Source organism: Megachile rotundata, chromosome 5, assembly GCF_050947335.1.
Source record: "Megachile rotundata isolate GNS110a chromosome 5, iyMegRotu1, whole genome shotgun sequence".
Lineage (NCBI taxonomy): Eukaryota > Metazoa > Arthropoda > Insecta > Hymenoptera > Megachilidae > Megachile > Megachile rotundata.
Window position 1 is genome coordinate 7711986 of NC_134987.1, and position 25851 is coordinate 7737836.

Here is a 25851-nt window from a genome sequence, read left to right on the forward strand (position 1 = left end):
TGCCCGAAATCTCTACATATGAGAATTCTCACATCCCCAAATCCCCACATATAAGAATTCTCACATACCCGAAATCTTTACATATGAAAATTCTCACATCTCCCAAATCTCCATATATGAGAATTCTCAAATCCCCCAAGTTCCCACATATCCGAATTCCTACATGCCCGAAATCTCTACATATGAGAATTCTCACATCCCCAAATCCCCACATATAAGAATTCTCACATACCCGAAATCTTTACATATGAAAATTCTCACATCTCCCAAATCTCCATATATGAGAATTCTCAAATCCCCCAAGTCCCCACATATCAGAATTCCCACATGCCCAAAATCTCCACATATGAGAATTCTCACATCCCCAAATCCCCACATGCCCGAAATCTCCACATATGAGAATTCTCACATCCCCAAATCCCCACATATCAGAATTCCCACATGCCTGAAATTTTCACATATGAGAATTCTCACATCCCCAAATCCCCACATATAAGAATTCTCACATACCCGAAATCTTCACATACGAAAATTCTCACATCCCCAAATCCCCACATGCCCGAAATCTCCACATATGAGAATTCTCACATCCTCAAATCCCCACATATCAGAATTCTCATATCCCCCAAATCTCCACATATGAAAATTCTCACATCTCCCAAATCTCCTCATATGAGAATTCTCACATACCCGAAATCTCCACATATGAGAATTCGTACATCTCCCAAACCTCCACATATGAGAATTCTCACATCCCCAAATCGCCACATATCAGTATTCCCACATCCCCCAAATCCCCAATTTCCAGTATCCTCACATGTCCAATTCCCCAACTTCTAGAACTCCTATTTCCCGAAACCCCAATTTCCCATAATTCGCTCATTTCAAAATTCCCAAATCCCCACATCTCAAAATTGTCACAATCTGCAACTCTTCGCCCCCGAATTCTCATTTCCCGAATCCCCAAGCGACCATCTCCCAAATTCCCAAATTCTCACACGTACCGAGTGCACGATCGCTGTCACAGTTGAGCAGGCCGCCCGGGGCGTTGCTTAGATCCTTGTGTACCACTCGCGAATTAGCCTTTCCCACGGTTCATGTTCCACCACGACGAATTAGTTTTCGATCAGAAGCACGAAATTTCCCCGAGGAGACGTTCCCGGAAGTTCCCGGTGCAACGGGAGCTGCGCATCAGCTAAGTAATTTAAAGTAGTCCGAGATTGACCCGGTCTGTTCGCCACTAATAATTGAGTGGTTCTGGAGTTCAGGAGACCGCGACGGCGGTGCTCGCAGTTGTTATTGCGTCCGTGGAAAGAATGGTTCCGGGTGTCTGGAGAATTGTAAGGAAAGAATGAAGAGACCAAGAGAAGTACGTAACCAATCGATGAAACGCCGTAGGATCGTGAAAACGACGCGGATCTTGTTTGCTTTTCATTCGTCGCGAACCTGTCCGTCTTTTACAGACGTATCCTTTATCTTCTCTTCGAAAGAATACACTTTTTCTGCCATTTTCATCTCTGCACTTCGATACGTTCGACTATGTTTTTCGAATAATGTTGTTGTATCAATTTAGTGTTTTGGAATGGTAGCTTCGGAGGTGTTTTTGAAATGAGGGGAAATATTGGGTATTTCTGTTGGTTGCGACTGTGAGTATATTCTGTTTATTTGGCTATGACTATGTTCTGTTTATTTGACTATGAGTATACTTCAGCATTTGGAAGAATGAGTGATATGAAGAATGTGTCACATAAATATATTTATGAGATCTAGTGATGGTCTGTGTTGAACTGAACTACAAAGGAGTAGCCTGCAAAGTTCAGTAGTAGCCTTCTTAATGTTCATCTTCTTCTTTTCGTGTCATATTTTCGCATGAGTTTATTCATTATACTATTCTGTATAAAATTCTGTAAAAAAGGTATTAAGTATTAAGACATAAAGATAAGGTAAAAAACTATTAAAGTATAATATTGTGCGGTGTTTCAAAGTTAGGACCAGTTACAGATAGCTTGCCTAACAGGGTAAATGACCCACTTCCCAAAGCATACATCATCGATTTAATATATATCAAAGGTGTGAAATGTACACACTATTTCTGACACCACTCTCAATTGCAGCCAAAGCATTAGGACGTGGAGTGACTGAAATTTATAGTCGAAGTGCTTCGACACATGCATCGACCAAGATTTATGACATCGATAAGAAACTTTGACACGCGAGGCTAAAATTGATAGCCGTCGCGGTAGGATACTTCGTAAGTAACCGAGTCACAAGCGATACACGAAATAACTAAAATTTGTAGTAAGAGAGTACCGATGACTAAAAGTTGTCGTAGCCCCAGGGTATTTTGACACCTGAACTTGGCAAACTTGGTGTTTGTGGCTTTGAGGCATCACCTGAAGTGATTTAACCCTAACCATACCACCTGTTACTTCGAGATAAGATTGGACATATGGAAACTCGTTAACAGAAGTTTTTGCAACAAAGGGAGTGTTTCTTTCGCTAATAGAAAGACTGCAAACGCATGCTTTGTAAAGTGCATCGGTAATGTGAATCGATGTCTGTTAACGTACAAAGGTTTTCGTAAGAAAGTCACAGTTTTATGCTCGAGCGGAACGAAAGATGGCGGAAAAGGAAAACAGCATCGTTATTATTGTTCGACGATCTACGAAACATATAAACCTCGTGGCAGTTTTACACGCACGTTACGCGGTCTTACGTTCGCGATAATACATTATGCGATTGGGATTTTATGACGACTCGGTTTTACTATTATTCGAGCTACGAGAATCGACGAGGGTCGTTCGGTGCATGGATACAGCGTTGCAGTAAATCAAGTGCGAGAAGGATCTCACGAATACGTTGATCCGCAATAAAAATTCTCGCCGTTGTCGCGGCTTCGAGTAGAAGGTTCAGTCGAGAGAGGTATATTCTGGCTGCGAGATACTAATGCACCAAGTTTTATTGTTTATCGATTTAACTGTTCGCCATCGACGGGTCGATATAGATGTCGGGAACCGTCTGGCGCTAGGAAATTCAATTTTCTTAGAGCCACCAGCGTAAAACGAAGAGTTTGAAATGTTTATTAGACAGTTAAGTTAGATCACTTCCGTTTTATGCTGACATATCTTTTTTAAGCGGAAGCATCGACACTTTTTTAGATTCATTTGCAGTTTGTAGCTCGTTCAGATTTTTTAGCTGATGTCAAGGTTGTATTGCAGAATCTCAGTATTTCAAGACAAAATTCCTAAAGGAGTGTTTCGATGAATAGCATAGTTTTGTACGAATATAAACTTTCAAAGTATAACTTTGAAACTTTCAAAGTGAAGCTTTCAAACTTCCAAAGTCTCAAAGTGTTAACATTAAAAAATTCTAAAAATTCAGACCCCATATCTCAAAATTCCAAAAATCTAAAATTTCAAGTAAGTAAAGTGCCAAACTTGCAAAACCTGTACCCTGAAGTTCCAGCATTGAAAAATTCCAATATCCCAGTTTTAGTACGAATAATTTCCAAAAACCCCTCCCAAAATTCAGAAGTTCTAACAACTCAGAATCCCAAAATAGTAAAATCCCAACATCCCAAAGTTCCAAAATTAAAAAATTAAAAAATCCTAACACCCAACCACCCCAAAGTCCCAATATCGCAATAACCTTTAAAATTCCAAAAACCCCAATTCCCTAAACCTCCAACACCCCAGAAATGCCCATTTCCTATCATCTTTCTAAAAAAAAATTGCAGAAAATCCACAGTCATATGAGGTGTACAACAAAAGATTTCGCAACGGGGCGTCCATAATGAATACGTTGAATGAACTTAATCTTCGCGATACGAAAGAAGCGATAAATATTCATGAGGATTAATAGCAATAATTATTCCGCGGTATGATACGAATTCATGATATGCCGGGGTTCATTTAAACGGATGAATAAAGATTGAAAACATCGGAACATTAAACGTTGAAACCATTAAAATACTCCATCTGACACGTATGAATACGCAAAATGGGGTTAAACAGCGATACAGGTGAACTTTTAAACATCGAGATTTCATCGTTTGCGGTCCATCTTGTTTCCCCCGATGATTAACGAAGAACAATTATCAGCGAACGTATCGTCTCGATGTCTATGGAAAACGAACATGAGCCGCGCACGACAAATGTGTAGATGCTATACACGATCGTGGTACATATAGAGATCTGGAAACAACGTGGCCAATTTATTCATCAGCATTTCCGGTGGATGAACAATACAGGCATATAACACGTTCATCAGTCCTTCCTAATATGAGCGAGCATGCTCTCATCATTGTTCGAAAACGACAATGATCTATTTACCCGTGGGTAATGCTTTCAGACTGCCTCTCAATTATCTAGCTGATAATAACCGTCGATTCTTCTTCTTTTCCATTCGCCAAGGGATGATAAATTCGTGGACATTTCGGATGAGGATATTGGGTATATTAAAATAAATTGGGAAAGTTTATATTAGTATTATAACTAGAATAATAAAAGACTGTGTACAGACAGAAATCTTTTGTTATTTTGCGAAGGAGTTTTCGAGATAACCTATAATAAAAGCTTCTCTTTTTGCTAGAATCCATAAATCTTGTACCAAAGCTCCTGAAGGTGAAAGTAACCGAATAAAAGTGAGGAAGAAATATTAAAAAATGGGTATTGTTAACATCGAACTCGTATTTCAATATGATTTCTAACCCGCAATAACCTCGTGTAGAACACCATTATAGCTGTATAATGGGGAGTTGGATTTGCTATACGACCAACAAGGTTCCTTCCTCTTCGTTGCTGCTTTATCTCTGCCGCTTTCTGTCCTCGCTATCCAGCTTTGTCGTTGCCTTAACTTTACGATCCGCTGCAACCATAAACTCGGTCTATCGAAAATTACGACGGGATATCCTGCAAGAACCGAACTACCTGGAACTGCCATCAAGGAAGTTTTCCCGAATATTGGCATCATAGTGACGCATATTGTTCGCGTCCATTTGCAAACTGCATCGACGGAATTAATGAAGATTCATGGGAGTACGATTCGCTGAAAAAGCTGGAGGTTATGTCGCTTTAAGTGATTCGATTTCTTTAACGCCACCATGAAGCAACTTAACTGTTATAAAACTTAGAACGATGGAACTTTACTCGATGATTGGTTAGGAAACTTTACTCTGTTTTACTCTGTTTTAAATTTTAACTGTTTACGCTTTATTATTTAAACGCGATTTCGAGTAAATCCTAGTCACTTTTGTGCGAATTTTTACGTATGACGCCCCCTGTATGATTTACGATTTACGAATTTATAGAAGTTTTACGAACGGAGCTTGACCATTTTATTTATAGTTATAATATTATTTCGAAAAAGAAAACACTCGTGCAATATTTACGAACTCATTTACTGAAACGTCAAATAACGTTTAAATGGCACAGACTAGTTTGGCGTAGCTCGTTCAAGCTGCACTTCAATTTACGGTTTCAGAGGAAAATAAATATCCCTGCCTTTTTCAAGTAAAATTACCAAACACGATGATTTATTACTGCTGCATCTACAGACTGCACTTGTTTTATTGAATGTATGCATTATATTTTGAGATACTGTTGTATGGGCGTGCAAAATGTCCGGGCTGATTTATATCACCATTTGTTAAATTTGACAGAAATACGAGGTCAGAAAAATTGGAAGTGTTTAATAAATGTTGTAGGAGAAATTTCTTATTTAATCAGAGTCTAAACATTCTGAAATTTTTGAGGTTCAAAAATTACGTTTTTTTTTGGATTTCAAGCTGATGTACTGACATTTATACAATTTTAAAATTTTACAATTAAACAAATATACAATTCTATAATACTACAATTGTAAAATTATAAAATTTCAAATTTCCAAAATTGCAAAATCCTGAAACATGTATGTCTCGAAAGGGTGTGTAGCAACTACAGGCGTAAGACAGGCTCTTCAGCGTGCTTTATCTCCTTATAAATGAAACAAGTTATTTATTATCCAATAAAGAGACACTCGTGTTGCGCGACACCCTTGCGGGTGCTTTGCCGGGATTGTATCCCTCTGACGTGTAAATATCGAGGTTTTCCTGTGACCCTCTCCAGAGACCGACCAGACGCGTTTCATCTTTCACCCCCTTTTCGACAGCACACGGTCCCCGTGTTATTTGAAAATACTTTCAGACTGACGGCGATTTCAATGTTTGTCACTCACCGAGTCCAGATAACTATTTCATTTGTTCACATTGATCCGCTAAAAATAAATATCAATTATTATGAATAATTACTGTTGTAGGAGGCGTAAATATCCGGTGATCAACTCTGCAATGGAAATTAAAATTAAACGATGTATTCATGTTCTGCAATGAAATTGGAGACCGATAGCGTTGAATATAAACAGCCAATAATGCGTTATTGTCACGAATTATCACAATGCAGCTTTCATTATTCTATTACTACATATACAATTACACCGGGGAAGAACAAATTTTGCTATTCAGTTCGTTATAATACAGTTCGAAGTTACATTCTGGTAGGTTTTCAGAGTTGAACAATATAATGAAATGTGAAAGGAAAGGAAATTGAACTTTTGACTAAATTAGAAAATAGTGCAAATTGTCGTAGCATGATTATCATTTTAAAAACTGATAGGTGACTTAACCTATAAAAGATCTAACCTAACCTATCAAAGAAATGGTTGCATAACTGACCCTATCAACATAGAACATTAACTAATAAATACAGGATAACAACTGGTATAATAATAATGGAGTAATGAATGTACCACAACAATAATGAATATATCATAGCAACTAATGAATATACCACAGCAACTAATGAATACATCACAGCAAAATATAGCATGTCAACTAATAAAGCAGCAAACCAAAGATAATCACGAAGCAATTACCCGCAATTTCAAACACCGCATAAAAGTTGGCGAAACAAGCGGAGCTAATAAAAGTAGCCTAAAACGTTAAGATGGCGGCCGACACGGGCAGCAAATGCGCGATCAAAGTTGCACAGAAAAGAAAGTACGATTGCATGGTCGGAAAGAACCGAGACAAGCTTTAAAGGACACAGTTTCTTAAATTGCGGATGATCGTATCTGTCGGAAGGACTTCGTGTTCGAGCTGACGTCTTTATCGTGGCAAATAAAGGGACGGAGCGATAAGAAGAAACGGGTTGATTGTGTACACGAAACGTTCGACAAAGCGGCTTTGATTAAAACTTTCCGGATAAAGTCTAAACTTTGGAACGATTAGTTTAGCAGAAAATCCAATCTCGTATTAAACGTTCGCGACGACATTTGTCATTTGTTAAAAGCTACGTTCCCGATGGAAATAGTAATTTAATCATCGGGAGGATCGGGTTCTTGCTTGATAAGATGGAGTCGAAAGTTGTACAGAAAATGTCCGCTGAAGAAGAGTATCTGGCGTTGACTTTGATGAAACGTTTCGTGCTTTTAAGTAAAAACGTTGAAACGCTCTTTTTAACAAGTTCCTTTGTACCCCCCCTCAAGATACCATCAAAGGGGTGAAACTTTCCAGGATAATTTTGCTCTTTAACCGAGGCCTTCGTTGTTGAAGGCGAGATCTCATTATGCTCACTTTCCTGTGCTCAACTTTTATTGAAGTAAAATCGAATATACCCTGCGGAGATGTTGAAACTATTATACATACGCTTCTCATATTTTTTATTTGATATTCATATTATATATTAAGAGATCAAATGTGTTCAAGCTACATTTTATGGTACTCGTGAAGAGTCTTAAGGGACTCATCGAATAGGTTATGTTGTCCATGTTTCTTCGACCTCAATTCTCCTGTAGAAGGACCTATTGTCTCAAATAAAATTCTAAAGACTACATAAAAAAAATGTAGTACATTTACATCTATTCTCCAAGACATTCTGCTAAAGTTTAAATAAAGTTCGAAGTAGTAGGAAAATAATTAATAATGCATGGGACATTGTAAACGTGAAAGTTGAGTATTTAAAGTTTTCGTTGAACGATGTCTTCTCGTTTAATTCGAATTTCGTATTTAAGTAACAGTATTTGTATTAACAAAGGTATTACACTTTGGAAGTTCACGGTAAAGCTCATCAGGAGAAGCGTGAATTTGATGCGCAGGTCTTGGCTGTTCGAAGCTCTTGATGGCACGTGTGTACCGGCAAGAACTTCCAAGCGAGTTCTGAACTGCAGTCGATTGATTTTCTCTTAACTCGATCTCAAGTTATTCTCTGGAGCGTGCTACGCGTCTTAAGGATCTTTCGAGGGGCTGCATCATGAGAAAGTTTAACGAAGAGGTTGAATTAAACGTCGTACAGCCCTGGAAGTTCGACGGCACGCCTTTCGTTTTTCTGTTTACGGGCTTTGTGCACCCGGAATCGAACGTGTGGCGAGTGTATCGATTGTGGAACGAGCCGTGCGTATCGTGCAATATTTATCGAACAAAATGAAATCGAACCGCATTGTTTGCGGAAGAAATTGAAAGATTACTTTGGTCAACAAGGTGCGGGCTCTATATACTGGCAGAAATCTATTTTCTCGAATAAAACCGATCATTGAAATTTGTAATTACGATGGATTACTGCGAAATCGTTGTGCATATATTGGACGATTAAATAGTTAAATTATTTTGGTATTCACGGTGAATATTTGAAACTATGCGTACTGGATTAAAATAGGACGATGGACTTTGTAAGTTACTGATTGAATTTGTAATCGTGTGTACATTGGGAAATTGCACGTGCTGATTTATTGATCGATTTTGGTACGTACTGAATATTTAAGTTAGTTATTTTATGAGTTAGATGGTGAAATTTATAATTAAATGAGGGGGTTTGTAATTGTGATTGATTAATGGGAAATCGATATGGAGGACAAGTTAAAACAGTGGTGGGTGTACTGAAGGGTAGATAGTCTATTTATCGAGTTGAAAATTTTTGAGCACCTAAGTTACTAAATTCCCAGATTGTCAAATTCTCAAATTGTCAATCCTCAAAATTTTTAAATTCTCAAATTCCCAGCTTCTCAAACCCTAAAATTTTCAAATTTCCAACTTTTCAAACCCCAAAATTGTCATACCCTAAATTCCTCAAATTCCGAACTTCTCAAACCCCAAAATTTTCAAATTTCCAACTTCTCAAACCCCAAAATTGTCATACCCCAAATTCCTCAAATTCCCAACTTCTCAAACCCCAAAATTGTCATACCCCAAATTCCTCAAATTCCCAACTTCTCAAACCCCAAAATTGTCATACCCCAAATTCCTCAAATTCCCAACTTCTCAAACCCCAAAATTTTCAAATTTCCAACTTTTCAAACCCCAAAATTGTCATACCCCAAATTCCTCAAATTCCCAACTTCTCAAACCCCAAAATTGTCATACCCCAAATTCCACAAATTCCCAACTTCTCAAACCCCAAAATTGTCATACCCCAAAGTTTTCAAATTCCCAACTTCTCAAACCCCAAAATTGTCATACCCCAAAGTTTTCAAATTCCCAACTTCTCAAACTCCAAAATTGTCATACCCCAAATTCCTCAAATTCCCAACTTCTCAAACCTCAAAATTGTCATACCCCGAAATTTTCAAATTCCCAACTTCTCAAACCCCAAAATTGTCATACCCCAAAATTTTCAAATTCCCAACTTCTCAAGCCCCAAAATTCTCAAATCCCCAAATTCCCAAACTTCAAAAAGATCAAATTTAACAAGTCCGACGGATCAAAAGATTGCCGATTTGAGGGATAAATTCCCACATTAGCATTGGGTAGATTCAACGCGAACCGAGCAGTTCAATTTCTTTAAATGCAGACCGAGAAGGTGGATTTTAATTCTCCTGTAAATAAGATTAGTTTCTATGGGCAAGCGTCTATTGAAAAGGTACACAAACGCAAAGTTATTACTTAGGAATATCCGTGAAAGGCGAAGTGTACTTTCTGCGTCGATGTTGACCATTTGCCACGAGGAAGATAAACGAAAGAAAAAAAAAGTACGCGAAAGAAGTAGGTATTCTGCTCAGACTTTTCACTCGAGACTCGTAGTTGGTAATCTTTAATTGAACTTATTAAGAAAGTCTTTGAAACGAGTCCGATTTTCCGCGTCCGAATGGCTCTTAAGTACCGCCTCGTCTCTATCGTTTCTATTTTAAGCTCGTTCGCGAGAGTACTTGCGTTTACTTGCAATCGAGAATCCTCTTCGTTTGAGCGACTCGTTTCGATCGAACCGTTTCAACCGTCCATTTTCAAATTATTCTTTTTCCGTTCAGATTATCATCAATAACACGAACGTTCCTATAGAAACGTATTCCGCGTTTTAAACATGAAAGGAAATCTTTTGAAAAATATCGAAATACTGAAATGTACCCGGGGATACAAGCAGTTTGTTCATTGAACGAATATTCATAAGAATGCTGCATTTTTCGCGTTTTTATTTGCAACAATTTTTAAACCGTTGTTGCACACTTTCCGATATTAACGTGCGAATTTGTAGCAGCGACGTGTGAGATAAAATATTCAAAATGGCGCATCAGTCCTCGCAGTCCGCGCTATTTTCTTATTATCTCGACTCCACTCGAATGAACCAATTTCGTCGAGCTAGGATAAACTAACCTGTCCCCATTTGTTTGGCAGTTTGATCGGTGCAGCTTCTATTTCGGTATTTCGTTGCTCTGAAAATCGTTCCGAAGTTTTAACCCCCGGGAAATGGAGCTACTACGCTATATATATATAATTGTCTAAACATAGGCTGTGTGCTTTCTATCGAGAGGACTGTAATTACCAACTTGTGATTTAACGTAGCATTTTGTTTAATTTACTATTTAAACTAATTTACTATTTGAGATAAACTATAACTTATATTTTATTTATTCACAGTTAGTTGATGAGGGGATTAATAAGATAAAATTGAGTGAACCATCTTGGTCAAACTTATTTCTTACTGTATTTGTGAAACTATTAGCAATTTATTAGTTTCGAATGTGTTTACGTATAAAATTGACGAACGGAATTTCATACGCACACTCCAATATTTCAATTTATTCGCAAATAATTTTTAGCAAATTTGTCAAACTATTTGTTACAATTATATTTGTCGAACTACAATTTCCATCCATGAAATGCAAGGATCGATACGGAGCACAAATCAGCGCCAAACGCATTTCGCGTTTTAATTTTTAACATCGCACTCGAGAATCAGCTAGTAGCATTACTATGTAAAATTCCGGTCGAGATTGCGCGTCGTGACACAAGCATCCTTCCATCAGTTCGCACGGTAGATTTCAGCCATGCGTTTTCTCAACATTTCCGAGGATAGCGTTTTATCCCGGCTACGCGTTCCTCAGGAATCCTCTTTTCGAACGGTGTAAGCAAGCACGAGAAGAAGACACGGTTCGACGAGTGTCTCCTTTTTAAGAAAGTGGAGGGACTTCGCTGGAATGCGATCAGCACGAATTGCGTTTCGTGCTTCACACGATGCATCGAAGCAACCTGTTTCGAGGAGATACGAACTGTTCACTCGATTAAGAGAATCGATAGAAATGTTTGCGTTTCTCTGACAAAGACATGGGTTGTTTTATGGAAACATTAAATTCGATTGAAGCCATACGTGATCAGCGATTCAAGTAAATTAAAAAGTTGGTCAACTTTGTAGATGAACACGAGGAATACTTGATTTACTTAGTATAAGCAATTAAGTTTAAGAATTCTTTTTATACATATGATAAATGTGCGTTAATGATCTTCAAGAAAAATGATTTTCAATATACAATATATGTATATTGCATATATGTAATATGTATATCTTCAATATATAATAATTATCTTTAAGGTATTTTTTCGTGTCCCGCCTCAGAGCCCATAACGCAGGAAAATATCGAAATCATACCGCAGTTGTTGCCAGAATAACTATACCTACTTATGTCACATATGTTACCGAATGTTATCTACCATAACTACAATAAATTCCGTGATCCTTTTTCGTACGTCGTAAACATGTCGAAAATCATAATTTCGGATAAATAAAAAATGTCTCACGACGACGGTATTTATTCAGCAGGGAGGTAAAGACGTCCGAACAAAATGCTGAGGTGCATCAATCTGGGCGATGGGTCGAACAACAGATTCGTCAATTTAATCTGGACGTGCTCGCAGAATCAGCATTGTACGCGTGACAGGCGTCAAGGCTAGCAACGATGAAGCAGAAGCTCGATACGATCCTAATAAATTCCGTTGCTGGTCCGTGCAGTTTTATTTTTCGGCGGAACAATAAATCTTTAAAGCGTCAAATGAAAGAGAGGGTGGAAAAAGTGCTTACCGCCGAAATATTTCGCCAGGGATCAATATCGTTGCCGGCAACTTAAATATAGATGAAACTCCGTTGAGGAAGGGGAAGAAAAAAATATGGAGTATCGAAAACAAAAGGGAAGGGATGGAAAGAAAGAAGAAATAGACGGTATCCGTAGCGAAACGCGTCGAATAAAACGGATTCGCCGCGGAAGCGTGAACATGCATCACAAGACTCGATAGAATACCGGTCGGATTATACTTTTCTTTTTTCGCAGCTAGCCGATCCACTCACGTCGGATTCCTTTCTGTCCCTTTTATCCGCTTTCTTCATTTTACTGTGTAACTCTCGCGAATCCTATCCCCGTATTTTTCTTCGACCTCGATGCTCCCTTATTGAGCAACCCCTACGGACCCGTTACACCGTTACGAAGCAACTATCCTCGGATATCCTACCCTCTGGATTATCCTCTCCTCGTTTTTTTCCTCTCTTCGTCTTACTGTTCCTCTGTCTCGCTCTAATATTCCGGGACGCTCCATGTGTTACCGCCACCGATGACCTCCTTAATATCGAATATTACGCCGATAAGACCGCGCCATTTCGACTGCCATCTCGACCGAGTCAATTTGCTGTTACAGATGTCACGAGGCTAGGTATACAGGGACCACATGGCTCTGAAAATAACTGGATTCTTCTCTTTTTTCTGACCGAATTGTGACACGATTTACCTTTCAGTTTCTTTACTTTTGGAGTATAAAAATTATTTATGGTCTGATCTGAACAACTGATCTTGTGTAATATTCCTTCGTTTGAAAATGAGAAAATTGTAGGAAACTTTGCTGAATTTTAGGGAAATGGTTCGTCATTTTTACTAATTACATTAAACACAGAATCTCTTTAAGGTTATGTTCGATACGATAGCGACCTCTCGAATTAGGTTGATAAAAGCAGTGCGATTTTGGAACACCGATTTCACCAATTTTATACACTCATGAATACTCCTATAAAATTATAACTGGTCCTCTAATGTTCAATAAAGAATTTAAACCTCCTTCTTCATCTTACCAGCTCACGTTATAATTTTACAAAATTAATCTCTGAAAGGTGTCCCATAACAGAATTAAGTTCCACGAATCCTCCTTACAAATTTACATCTTAAATTTGATCGCAAATTCGATATTAAACTCCTTAAATATTTTGCTTTAGTCAGCTATATTAATCGGTGCACGATTTTAGTTCACAAGATGCGAAGTAGCTTTATAATTTAACTTAAACGCGATTGATAATTTTGCTGACACCTGGATCGCGTTAACGCGTAATCAGAAGGTTCAAGTTTGAGGAGAAACACGATATTTCTGGTAGGAAAATTCAGCTTCCCTCACACGAAAGCTGTGGTTGACTACGTGCCATGAAGGGATTGCAGCCGAAAGGGTGCGAGTGACATTTTATTAAGTACAGAGTTTCATGCTTACAAGCAATTTAGACTACGAAGTTTCATACAGGCTTACAACATGCGGGAAAATCATTTGAATGCTAACCGGTGATTTAAAGAGGTCTCATTTTGGACCAGTTATTCGTGACTCTTGTTCTCGAGTTCCTTTACGCTGTAATTATGTATCACTGTCCGTAATTGTTTATACGTAACACTTTATGTTAAAGCTTTTGTTGCGAATGCACTGAAATACAAAAGCGAATACCGCGAATCTATGGATAAGCGAATTAATTGAATCTGACGTGTTGTTTCGTGTCGTGATTGTACTCGGATTGATTGTTACGTGTACGTTTCATGCGAGGATTTGAGAAATGGAAAAAATAATGGGTTTACAGTACACGGAGTGATGTACAGCTCGAGTACCATGGTGTGGAGAGTTTACAAAATGCTTGATTGAATTGCTATAGATATTTTTGCCAACTTCGAAATTATTTTTTTATGTTTGCTATATGCGATCGCAAATCGAAAATTTTTTATTGAAATTGAAACGTGTAGGAGTCGATTACAAATAGATTTTTCCATTTCTGTTTCGTCTCATTTTTTTGAATTTATTGTTCACTGATGTGGAGGTAGATAATATGAATTTGAAGATATACAGGTTGTCTCACAACTAGTGTAGGTTTCTAAGATGGGGCTAGATGTGATTCTGAACAAGATTCCCTTTGCAGAAATAAGGTGTGAGCTTCGTTTTGAAATTATTAAGCAATTATTAAGGATGCACTAGTTGTGAGACGCCCTGTATAATGTTAAGTCAATAAAGTAGTTAGAGAAACTTTTCTGTTGTCAAATTTACGTGCTTTCAAATTTCATATTTCTCATATTTTCTAATTCTCAAAATCCTCAATTGCTAAGTACCAAATTTGTTAAGATTGCAAATTCTCAAAACCCCAAATTCTCAAGTAATGAATTTCTCAAATCCCCAAATTCTCAAATCCCCAAACTCTCAAGCACCCGAATTCTCAAACCCCTAAACTCTCAATCACCCAAATTCTCAAATCCCCAAACTCTCAATCACCCAAATTCTCAAATCCCTAAATCCTTAAATTCCTAAATTCCTAAATCCCTAAATCCCTAAATCTCTAAGTCCCTAAATCTTCAAGTCCCTAAATCCCTAAATCCTTGAATCTCTGAATCCCTGAATCCCTAAATCACTGAATCCCTGAATCCCTGAATCCCTAAATCCCTAAATCCTTGAATCCCTGAATCCCTGAATCCCTGAATCCCTGAATCCCTAAATCCCTGAATCCCTGAATCCCTGAATCCCTGAATCCCTGAATCTCTGAATCTCTGAATCCCTGAATCCCTGAATCCCTGAATCCCTGAATCCCTGAATCCCTGAATCCCTGAGTCCCTGAATCCTTAAATCCCTAAATCCCCAAATTTCCACCTCCAAATTTCAAATTCTCCTGCAAACAAAAATGGCAGCTAATTTCCATACGAAACCTTCTTTAACCAACCAAAACATTAATAACAATTTTCCCCATTTTACATTACATCAACTTTAAAGATTAAGAACAACATTATTTTTCAATTTCGTTGAAATTGCGTAGCGCAGTGATTGTACAGTCAAAGGGTGTACGTGTTTTTCTTGTTTCGATAAGAGGGTATAATTAAGTTTGTTGAAGCTTGTTTCTCGGCTGAAGAATCGAGTTCATGGAATGGTGTTATTTCTTCGCGGAAATTTAATATCGTCCTTTTAATTCTCGCGCGTAGCTGCACGGAATTGTGTTGTTTCGAAGAATCGCTGTCAGGATGTACGTTTCCTGTCGGAAGTTAGAAAAGTTTTGTCAGAACGCGTTTCCGACGTGATGCATTTTCGCTAACCGCGTTTGCCTTCTAAATTGGATTCGTGGAAATGGATGCGATCAAATTAACCGACAGCAGAATTATCCTCGTAAACGCTCGTCGTAGTCAAATATCTTACGAAAATCAACTGTCGGATTACATGTCAGAGATGTAAAAACCTTTTCGTTTGCATAGCATTTATTTTAATGAAAAATTTAATGTAAGACGCTTCACTCTTTGCTCTTGAAAGTTGAATGTGTGTACTCGTGCATGTTTTATTACGTCTCTGACAAAATGGCGGACCACTGCGCGATATTCACTGAAGAATAAATTGTAATTCACTGAAATTAAAACACACTGGTTAGAGATAAAATAATTAGAATTATTGTTAAATACAATATAATAATATAATAATACAATAATACAACAATACAATAATACAATTACAGTTAATAAATTACATTTCACTGGAAGAATAACAATTCACTGGTTAAAAATAATTGCTAAAATTAATTAAAATTAATATTTACTAAAATTCGTGTAAATATGATATTGAACAAGAAACAAAAATCGATGTTATTGAAAATATGAATAAACATATTTCGGTCGTTGTAAAATCGACATGCTACGTTAGCACAACCAGGAAGCAAAAGTTTGAACAGTGCTGTTATTTTAATAATTTAAAATGTTTGCCCAATATTCCAGTAAAAAGTTATAAAATAAAATAATAAAAATAAAGGAAATAAAATAATTTCAATTTAAATTGTGATCGCTGTTATGTTCGTACTCGTGAGAGATTTTCATTTATTTCTTCATAATTATAAAATTTTATTACTTTGAATTAACTGTTAGAGTTAAGTATTTTATCATATAAATTAATGATCAAGTTTTATGGTATCAATTAATTTTAAGATAATCTCGAAGAATTTTACAATAGTCAAAAAATAATTTTAATTTAAGACAAAGCTAAATGACAAAGCATTTTCAGATATCGAGAAATGTCCTCTTAAAATACGATGAGTAACAAATTCTGCGAAGCGTACGAGAAGCAAAAGGAATCTTAAATTATGCATCATAGCTCATTCACTGTATACATCATTTAATTTCCGTGGTGAAAGATTATTGCAAAAAAGAGATATCTGTTTCTAGTGGATCGCTCGGTAACACCGGGTCCAATAAAAACCCGAAGAACCTTCCGCGAAACGTAATTTCCGGCCGAGGAAGCGAACCGTTTCGCGCGAAGGAATTAACTAATTTACCTCTCGCGCTACCGTGTTCGCCTTTTATTTGTCCACAGTGACGCGTGTACGTTGGTAATCCTTAAATCCTCGTCCACGAAGTTGCGTCGAAACCACGAGCTCGCCACTACACTTTGTCACTGTCGCGAGATTCATGCCGCGTTGCTGTTCGTCAGTTTTCCTCCTCTTCTCTCCTCTTTTTTTTTTTTGTTCAAACTGGAAACTGGGACAATTTTCAGAGCAACTGGGAACCACACGACGCATAGCACGGCAGAGAGCTGTACCTGTTATTGACCCTTGCTACTTCACGATAATATTAAAGCCATTGGGACTCGTTAGATTTTTCAGAGGAAGTTAGAGTGCACTACAACTGCGTATCAGCAGGATAATAATTCTGTAGGTTCAAATTTTTTACGACGTTTTTAACCTGAAAAACTGAGAGACACTTTCACGGTAATATATCGTTTACTGATGCTTCGATGTTGGCGGTTTCGCTTGGATGGACAAGTGTGAACATTTTTATATTCGAGATGGGGCAATTTTGGGATTTATAAATTGGGCACTTTTTGAAGTGCTTGGAAGTTGTAATATAATCTCTCATGTTCAAAATGTTTACATTCTCATCAATTTCTAAATTCCTTTCACAAATTTCAAATTCTAAAATTTTTGAATTCTTAGGTCCCCAAATTTCCAAATTTTCAAAATTCAAAATCCCCAAATTTTGGATTTGCAATTCTACAAAAGATCAAATTATCAAATTTCCGAATCCCTTGTTACTGCGTAACAAATATTATACAAATTTGTAAGTCGTTAAAGTGACCTGTGACCTCTCAAGGTAACAAAAATTAACCAGCCAGGTAGGGCAATTGAAAAACATATTTCGAGGAAACCCTCTAAAATCATAAAGTCAAAAAGTTCAATAATATACCTGATTACCCTTACAGATATCATAAAAAAGGTCACCGGTTTACACACCCAGGAAAGTTAAAAAATTTACAATCTCAACCGCCCTAAACATAGAAGCTCCAGAGAACTTACCTGAGGCTAACGGTAGTCCCCGCCAAATGTATGTCATTTCCCCAAACTCAAGAAAATTTCGAACCACCAATCAGAACCGTTGTTAGAAAAAGCCCCCACTATAAGAACAAGTTAATGTCGACAGAAAATTTTGCGAGAAAGAACAGATACAAACATATCAGCATACGAACAACATTAAAATAATCTTCTACGTGCCGTCCGATAAAATTCACAAACTTATACTTTAAAATATTCATAGTTGTATTAGTAAATATAATAAGTGTTACATGGAACTTTATCATAGTATTCATTATCCAACATTTTCAAATATTCACTCGCCGTGAAGTCTGCGTGTGAAGTGAGCATTTTCGAAAGTAGCTTTCAATATAAAAATTAATTATTTTGCTCACGAGTCAACATCCCTAAATCACCAAATTCTCAAATTTTCAAATCCCTAAATCACCAAATTCCTAAATTTTCAAATCTTTACATTACAAATTTCTAAGTACTTAAATTTCCAAATCTCCAAATCCCTATATTCCCGAATTCTCACATTTCCAAATTTCCCAAATTCCCAAAATTTCCAAATCCCCAAATTCCCAAATTCCCAAATTCCCAAATTTCCAAATTCCCAAATTCCCTAAATACCCCAAACTCCCAAATTCCCTAAATACCCTAAATTCCCAAATTCCCTAAATACCCCAAATCCCCAAATTCCCCAAATTTCCTTGCTTTCGTATTTTCATTACACGACAAACACTTGCAATTTAAAAAGACATTCGAGAAACGATATAAATTATTCCGGCGATCGACTCGATTACCAATTATTACTCGTGCACGTACGCCACACGTGAAATGGAATTACCTTCGCGATTAAATGCACCGTGTTCCTCGGATCATTAATCACATTGTAAATAAGCGGCGTTTATTTGATTACAGGCTGTGGCCGACGTACGCCAGCGCGCATAACAACCTCGGAACACTCACCGTGGGCGATCAAGCGGAGCAACACTTTTTGGCGGCGATACACGCTCAACCAGGACACGTGAACGCTCATTACAATCTTGGTCAGTTGTACAGGTTAGTGATAACTGCGCATTCAAGAATTAACCATTTTGCTAAACGACCCATTTTGAAACGTCGAATGACTCACTTCGGAATGAGTCATTGACCCTTTTCGAATGTCCCATTTCAAAGCATCAAATATCCCATTTCACTGCGTCAAATTATCTCTTTGAAAGCATAAAATACATCTCGAGCAGGAAATGTCATTTCGAGGATCAAATGTTCGAAGATTAATGTTGCAATTCGCTGGCATAGTACTGCAAAATGGTACTTATGATTTGGAGATCAGTTTGATAATGACTGGGAAGGCCCATTAATATCTGTAGTATGATCTAAATGGTTTTCAAAAATTATTTCATTGGTACAATGCGTAGCAATTTGATTCAACAATGTATTTCATGTCAAGGACAGTAATGATAGGTTTGCTATTTTCATTAAACATTGTGCTTTACATTGGTGTAATATAAGTGCTACTTTGAAATAGTTTTATGTCATGAAATTGTGTCAGATTGTAGAGGTACTGATCTAAAATAAAAATAGTCTGTTGTGATTGGTAAACAGCACTTTCATATTTGGAATATCAGTGCAATGTTTGATCTTCAAACAGATATGACAAAGTGTCAGTTTATAAAACTTTTGTCATGATATCTTGTCAAACTTGTCATTTAATATCACACAGAGGATGAACTAATTTCGAACCTAAATATTAACAAAGTATTTCCAAATACGTATTAATTGGAGTAATTCATCCGTGCACGTAAAAGGGTGAAAAATGTAATGGTACACAAGCGAAACGGAAGCGGAATAAAGGATAAATATCGTTGCAGCAGCACTGAATGCACCGGGTCTAATGGACTCTTCCATCAAACAAAGTAAACAAAGCCGTACAAAGAATCTGAAATTCAGCGCACCCTATTTTATTAATGGTGCATCGCGGTAGACCGAAGTACATATTATGCGATAAATTTGCCGTAGCGAGGTAATTCTGGCGGTGAGGTCAGAATTAAAGTTTAATTAACGTCTCCAGCTTGATGAATTAAAGTTTAATTGACGGTAGGGGGTGAGACGCGCGCGCGACCAACACAACACCCTTCGTCCACCCACGCGTTACTTTATAAAACGGTGTTGGTCCGCTAAAAAATTTTTTGATCTCCCTTTTTTCAGTACGAGAGAGCGAAATTTTCAGAATAAACGTTCCTGGAAATGAAATCCTTATTTCCATCCATTGAATTCTCTTATTGTTTTCTATCAAAATGCTTACTTTACCCTGGAGTCTTCGAAAAAATGCCCGGTGGAAATTTCCTGCGGAGGCTTCGATATTCTGGGCTGTGTTTGAATAACTATACATCGCTCGAAAAATTTCGATCGGGATGGGATGGCTGGCGTGTACGAGATAGCTGCGAAAATATTCGATGATTCGCTGAAGGTGGACATTAAGACTTTGAGGGCATAAATTGACACACTTCTAACCTAGTTTTTAAGTTTCCAAGCTTGTAGATTTGGAGATTGTCGAATTTCGAAGTGTGGTTTTTAAAATTTAGAAGGTAGATTTGTATATGTAAGATATGAAATATTGACACTTGTAAGTCAAGCAGGGGCAGCGTCCTCATCATACCTACATTATGTCTTTATCGCATGTGAATGGAAAAAATGTACACTCTAGAATAAACTTGCTTTCCGTAGGGAAAATGTGGCAAACAAGGGGAGACATCTCCTGCTCGTTGATTTAGAATTTCAAGTTGAGAGGTTAGAGACCTTAATGTTTGAAGAACTTAAGAATATTGGGACCTTGACTCGTGGAGGACAATAGAATATACCTTCAGATTTGAGGATTTAAAAATTCATAAACTTCATGATTTGAATCTGGAGATAAATCCAGATATATGAGAATCTAAGAATTAAGTTAATCTAAAAGTTTGATGATGTAAAAATAGTGGACCCATGAATTTGAGAGTATGGGAGAGTTTGGAAGTAAAAAGAATGATCAAGCTTACATACGTCTTACCTTAGTAACATAATTAATTACTGTGTTAATCAGGAAAACGAATAGAACAGAGGAGTGCATACGAATGCTTCAGAAGTGTGTATCTCTGGACCCAGCCTACACACCGGCGTATCTGGTTTTGGCGAGACTGGCAACGGGGCCAGCGGCCGGGGTGCTTTTGAGACACGTGGTTCGATTGCAACCACGAAGTCCCGACCACCTTGCGGAATATGCATCGTGGTTGTTCCAAAATGGTAAGTGAGAACAGTTAACCAGTTTTAAGAAGGATAAAGGCCGGTGTCCCCGTAGCGACGACCGAAAGTACGGGTTAAAGTAGTTTAGAGGTAACGAAACAACATCGAAACTCTGGTCTGTAATGGCGTCGCGGCTACGCTTTATACTCACGCCAAATTGTCCTCCGTCTCTTCAGGTAAATGGCTACCCTCCCTGAAGTACTATCTCAAAGCCATGGAGGTCTCGCCGTCGCATAGATCGTCGCTCCTGGGAACGGTCAGGATCCTGAGGTCGCGAGGTCAGTGGCCGAGGGTGCATCAACTTATCACCAGGTGAGCAAACCCCTCGTGTTTGCGGAACAATTAAACGAATCCGAGCATGGAACTTTGATTATTCTCGTATAAATTTCGCTGTAGTAAAAGTGAAAATTACGACCATTTTCTGCGAGGATCATCAAATTTTAATGCTCGCGCGATCAGCGCGGCTGAAACTACCACTCGGAAATTCTGTCATAGATTTCTTTGTTTTTTTTATGAAATAATATGTACTATTATTATACTATCTGCAACCATGGCTACACTGTTATTGTTAAGTCAATGTACCGTGACCACTGTCTCACTTCCGATATATTGATCTTTTCAAATAAGTTGGCAGTAATACTTGTGGTTCGAGTGGACTAATTGTTAGTTAAATAATATACAAGTCTTCTATTATAAAATACTGCATATTTTCTTCTGTACAGACTTTATATCATAAAGAATTCATTTATCCGTAAAAAAAAATCTTCTACCATATTCTAATTTAACAATCCATATATTTTTTATTCCTTTAATTAAAATCTGTTTAAATATTTCAATATTATAATCCCCTGATTTATTGGACTTTTAAATCTAAATACTAGAGTCTCTTTACTTATCATATATTATTTTTGCAAACACTAAATGACCGTTTATTTCGAGTTAAAGCGAGGGATTATTAAATTAAATTTTTATACGTACATATGAATGATTAAACTACTCCGCGAGTTGTTTATTTAAAATTATATAAGATTGAAATCAAAATAAGAGGATCGCTTAAAGTTTCATTAGTAAAAGTCGCTTGCAAAGAAGCACTGAGCAAAATGCTTTTCAAGTTGAAAGAAATATTAAACATAAATTTTTCCTGGCTAGCAATCACGTCATGGTTCCACTCAGAGGTAAATTAGCAGAAGTAAACGAAAGTCCCTGGGAACTCCTTGGTTTCAGGGAGTTCTGGGAAAAAGAACAACCGTGTCCACTTGGCTACGAATCGTCGAAACAGCTTAGCAAGTTCGGTTCGGGAGTTGACAAAACTTTCATATCTGGGTGCCAACTGCTTTTTGTATACTTGCATATGAGCTTCCAAATTTCCGACTTTCGTGGTCCTACATTTCCAAATCTTCAAATTCAAAAATTTCCAGATTTTTGCCTTACCAAATTCCTAAAGCCCCAAATTCTGAAATTTCCAAATTTCCACCTTAGCAAATCCATAAGCCACCAAATTCTCAATTTTCCCAATTTCCATGCGCTCCAATTTACAAAACCCCGAGTTGCCATGTTCAGAAATTTTGAAATTTCCAAATTTCCACGCCTCCAAATTCCAAGGTTCCAAATTCCCATATTTTCCAAATTTCTAAGTTCCCAAATTCTCAGTGTTCGAAATTCCAAAAATTCCAAATTCTCATCTTTTGAAATTCTAAAGCTCCCAAATTTCCACGCCCCCAAAATCTGAAAATCCCAAGTTCCATATTTCCCAAATTTCTAAGTTCCCAAATTCTCAGCGTTCGAAATTCCAAAAATTCCAAATTCTCATCTTTTGAAATTCTAAAATTCCCAAATTTCCACGCCCCCAAAATCTGAAAATCTCAAGTTCCATATTTTCCAAATTTCTACATTCCCAAATTCTCAGCGTTCGAAATTCCCAAAATCCCAAATTCTCATCTCCTGAAATTCTAAAATTCCCAAACTTCCATACCTCTAAATTCCCATATTTTCCAAATTTCTACATCCCCAAATTCGAAATTCCCAAAATCCCAAATTCTCATCTCTTAAAATTCTAAAACTCCCAAATTTCCACGCTCCCAAATTCCCATATTTTCCAAATTTCTAAATCCCCAAATTCCCACACCCGAACTTCCCACATTCCCAAATATCCAAATTCCCAACTTCCACCTCTTATAATTCACAAAAACTCATAAACCACTGCAACGTAAATACCCCAAATAAAAACAGCGAATGATAATTTAATAGAAAGGAGTATTTATTCAATTCGACGTATGATAAAATATGTTTGAAGTATAGGGTCGGTATGCAACGGGATTACGGTTTGAACGGGGTGCAAGGCTTTGCGTCCTTGTCTGCTCGTTCTTTCTCTCCATTCTCTTTTCCCTTTTTTCTCGAACCTCGCGTACTGTAATCCTCTGGTGCCCCCGCAGTGCAAATAGCGTCTATAAAACAGCCACGGTAAATTTGCCAGCGACGATTCGCGCTGTTTTTGCAGCTCTCGCTTCGGGGGTTGCACGAGCGAATGCACACGGTTGGGGGGAATCAATTCTTTCTTGCTGGCCGAAATTATGGTCCCGTATCTCGTGATCGATAAAAGCCTCGTGCGAATCCGGAGAATCGCAAAAGTTGAACGTTTCTCTTTCTCGTTTCGAAAACGCACAAAGAAACGTGCATTGTTCAATTAGCGAACTTTTACGGATCGTTAAGTGACTTTCTGGACCGTCTGTATTGATTTCCACAGCTGACTACAATTTTTATACATTATTCTGCAAGAATGATGTTTTTACTGATAATTTATATACAAAGAATATTAATTTTTAAGTTAATTCGCTTTTACGTTAATTTGCCAAAATTTTACGTTAAGCTGTCTTTAATTTTTCTCGTTTATGAATTTATAATTTACTCTGTGATTATTATAGAGTGAAATATGCTGAGAATATTTAGACAAGTATAAAATTGTATAAACTGCAATATTTAATTGTTCAATTTTTAAGCGTAAACAAGCAACTCTGAAACTATTTTTATTTCCAGAAACATTAATCTTTGTATGAAACTTGTTTCACTTTAATTTTTGGCTTGATTGTTCAAAGCACTGTTTTTGGTTAAAATGTTGTTAGCGATTTCCCGCGTAAAATATTGGTAATAAAAATTGTGTTTCAATGAAATATTGATGTCGCAGGTTCAAGTTAACGTTCTTTTACGACCACACTAAAAGAGTGCACATAAAAGTTTTTTATTAGCAAGCCTTATTTTTGTACCGAATGCACCGTGAAAATGAATGGCTCCCCTACTGCGAGTCTCCGCGGGTGATTTTTCGTGCAGGATAAAGCGAGAAAATTCCATTATGCGTTGCTTTCGATTTGCGCGGGAAATTTAAAATCATAACAGTAGTTGTTAAGCTGTAACTATTTTTTTAATAATATTTTTCATTTTTCTTCACATTTTGTTTCTGTGGTTTTGTCTGTCAGAGCTTTTCGTGATTTCGTGTTTTTGGGGTCAACGTTACTTCGCACATTCGGTGACTAAATCTACACGAACCAATGAACTTTTGGCCGCTTTCATTTCTATCTTCCCGACATCTGACTGTCCTTATTTTCACCTAACCCAGATCTCTTTTAAAAGTAAGACGAAAACGGCGCACCTTCAATCTTCAAGAGAGTGCTATTTTATGATCCGAGGTGATTGTGGAACAAGATATTGTAGTTAGAATCTAAAAACACCTTTTGTAATTATCATAAGAATTAAATATGCAATTTATCTAGGTTTCTGAAAATACTGTCATATATTTTAGAAAATTTGCAATGGAAGATTTATTCCCTTTTCACTCTACTGTATTCAAACTTCCTTTGTTTCCTACATAAAAGTGAACTTTGAATTTTTTCATAAATGAACCATGTATTTTTACTAAAACTTACTAAAGTTACTTTTACCAAAATTATCAAAAATACCTCCTGCCTTTAGCAATTTTTATTTTAGATTAACTTACAATTAGTGACCTACGAATATTTTTTTACTGAATTTATAATACAATAAAGATTTCACCATTGTTATTTTTTCGGTTATAACCACTTTTGAGTATTAAAACCCGTATTTCCCAACGGAAATAAAAAGGTCCTGCAACAAAAGGTTAACCTCCTACCGCAGAAAAATTGGTGCGACAACAGTGCACCCTCGACGGTGGTTTTTCGCTAAAAATCGGTCAAGCGAGACACAGTTTCGCAACCGAAGCAACGGGAGGTGCCGTAGGCGTGGTGAATGGGGTCGTTCGAAGGGTTAAATTTCGAAGAAACAACGTGGAAAGTGATGGCAGCAGGACGCACAGGGTGTCGGTCTGTAACCATAGCGCGCAAGATTTCAATATGCACCGTTTGACAGATGTGCCAGGCCGTGTAGATTTTAAATGCAAATATAAATCCCCCGTGCAGACCGCAAACGTGTGAGGAGAGCAGAAATTGCAGAGGATTTCGAGCGGGTGCGAACGGCTAGCTGCGGTCGGATAAAAGTACAAGAATAAAAAAACAATTTCAGACGTTATATGTTAGCATACGTTTTCGTAGATAGGCAACAATACTCTTTCTTCCTTCTCGCGTAGAAAACAGAATAATTACGATTGTCTGTTTCTCCAGTTTTTATTAAAGGTTGCACATTTATTATTTTCGATTAATATTACAATTATTATTACACTTTATTTTTCCTTTTTTTTAGTCATTAGAGTTGTGTATTTTAT

General features: G+C 37.2%; 1 protein-coding gene across 2 annotated transcripts in view; it reads left to right on the forward strand.

The window, feature by feature from the left end:
- LOC100875685 (protein O-mannosyl-transferase TMTC1) overlaps positions 1-25851 on the forward strand; it is a 261548-nt gene that overhangs the window by 218667 nt on the left and 17030 nt on the right. Inside the window, exons 11-13 of one of the 2 annotated variants that reach the window (XM_012290326.2) lie at positions 18759-18899; positions 20923-21122; positions 21299-21434. In XM_012290326.2, the coding sequence (XP_012145716.2) occupies positions 18759-18899; positions 20923-21122; positions 21299-21434 (477 nt within the window). The remainder of the gene's footprint in view (positions 1-18758; positions 18900-20922; positions 21123-21298; positions 21435-25851) is intronic. The other variant, XR_013038147.1, reaches the window with a different exon arrangement.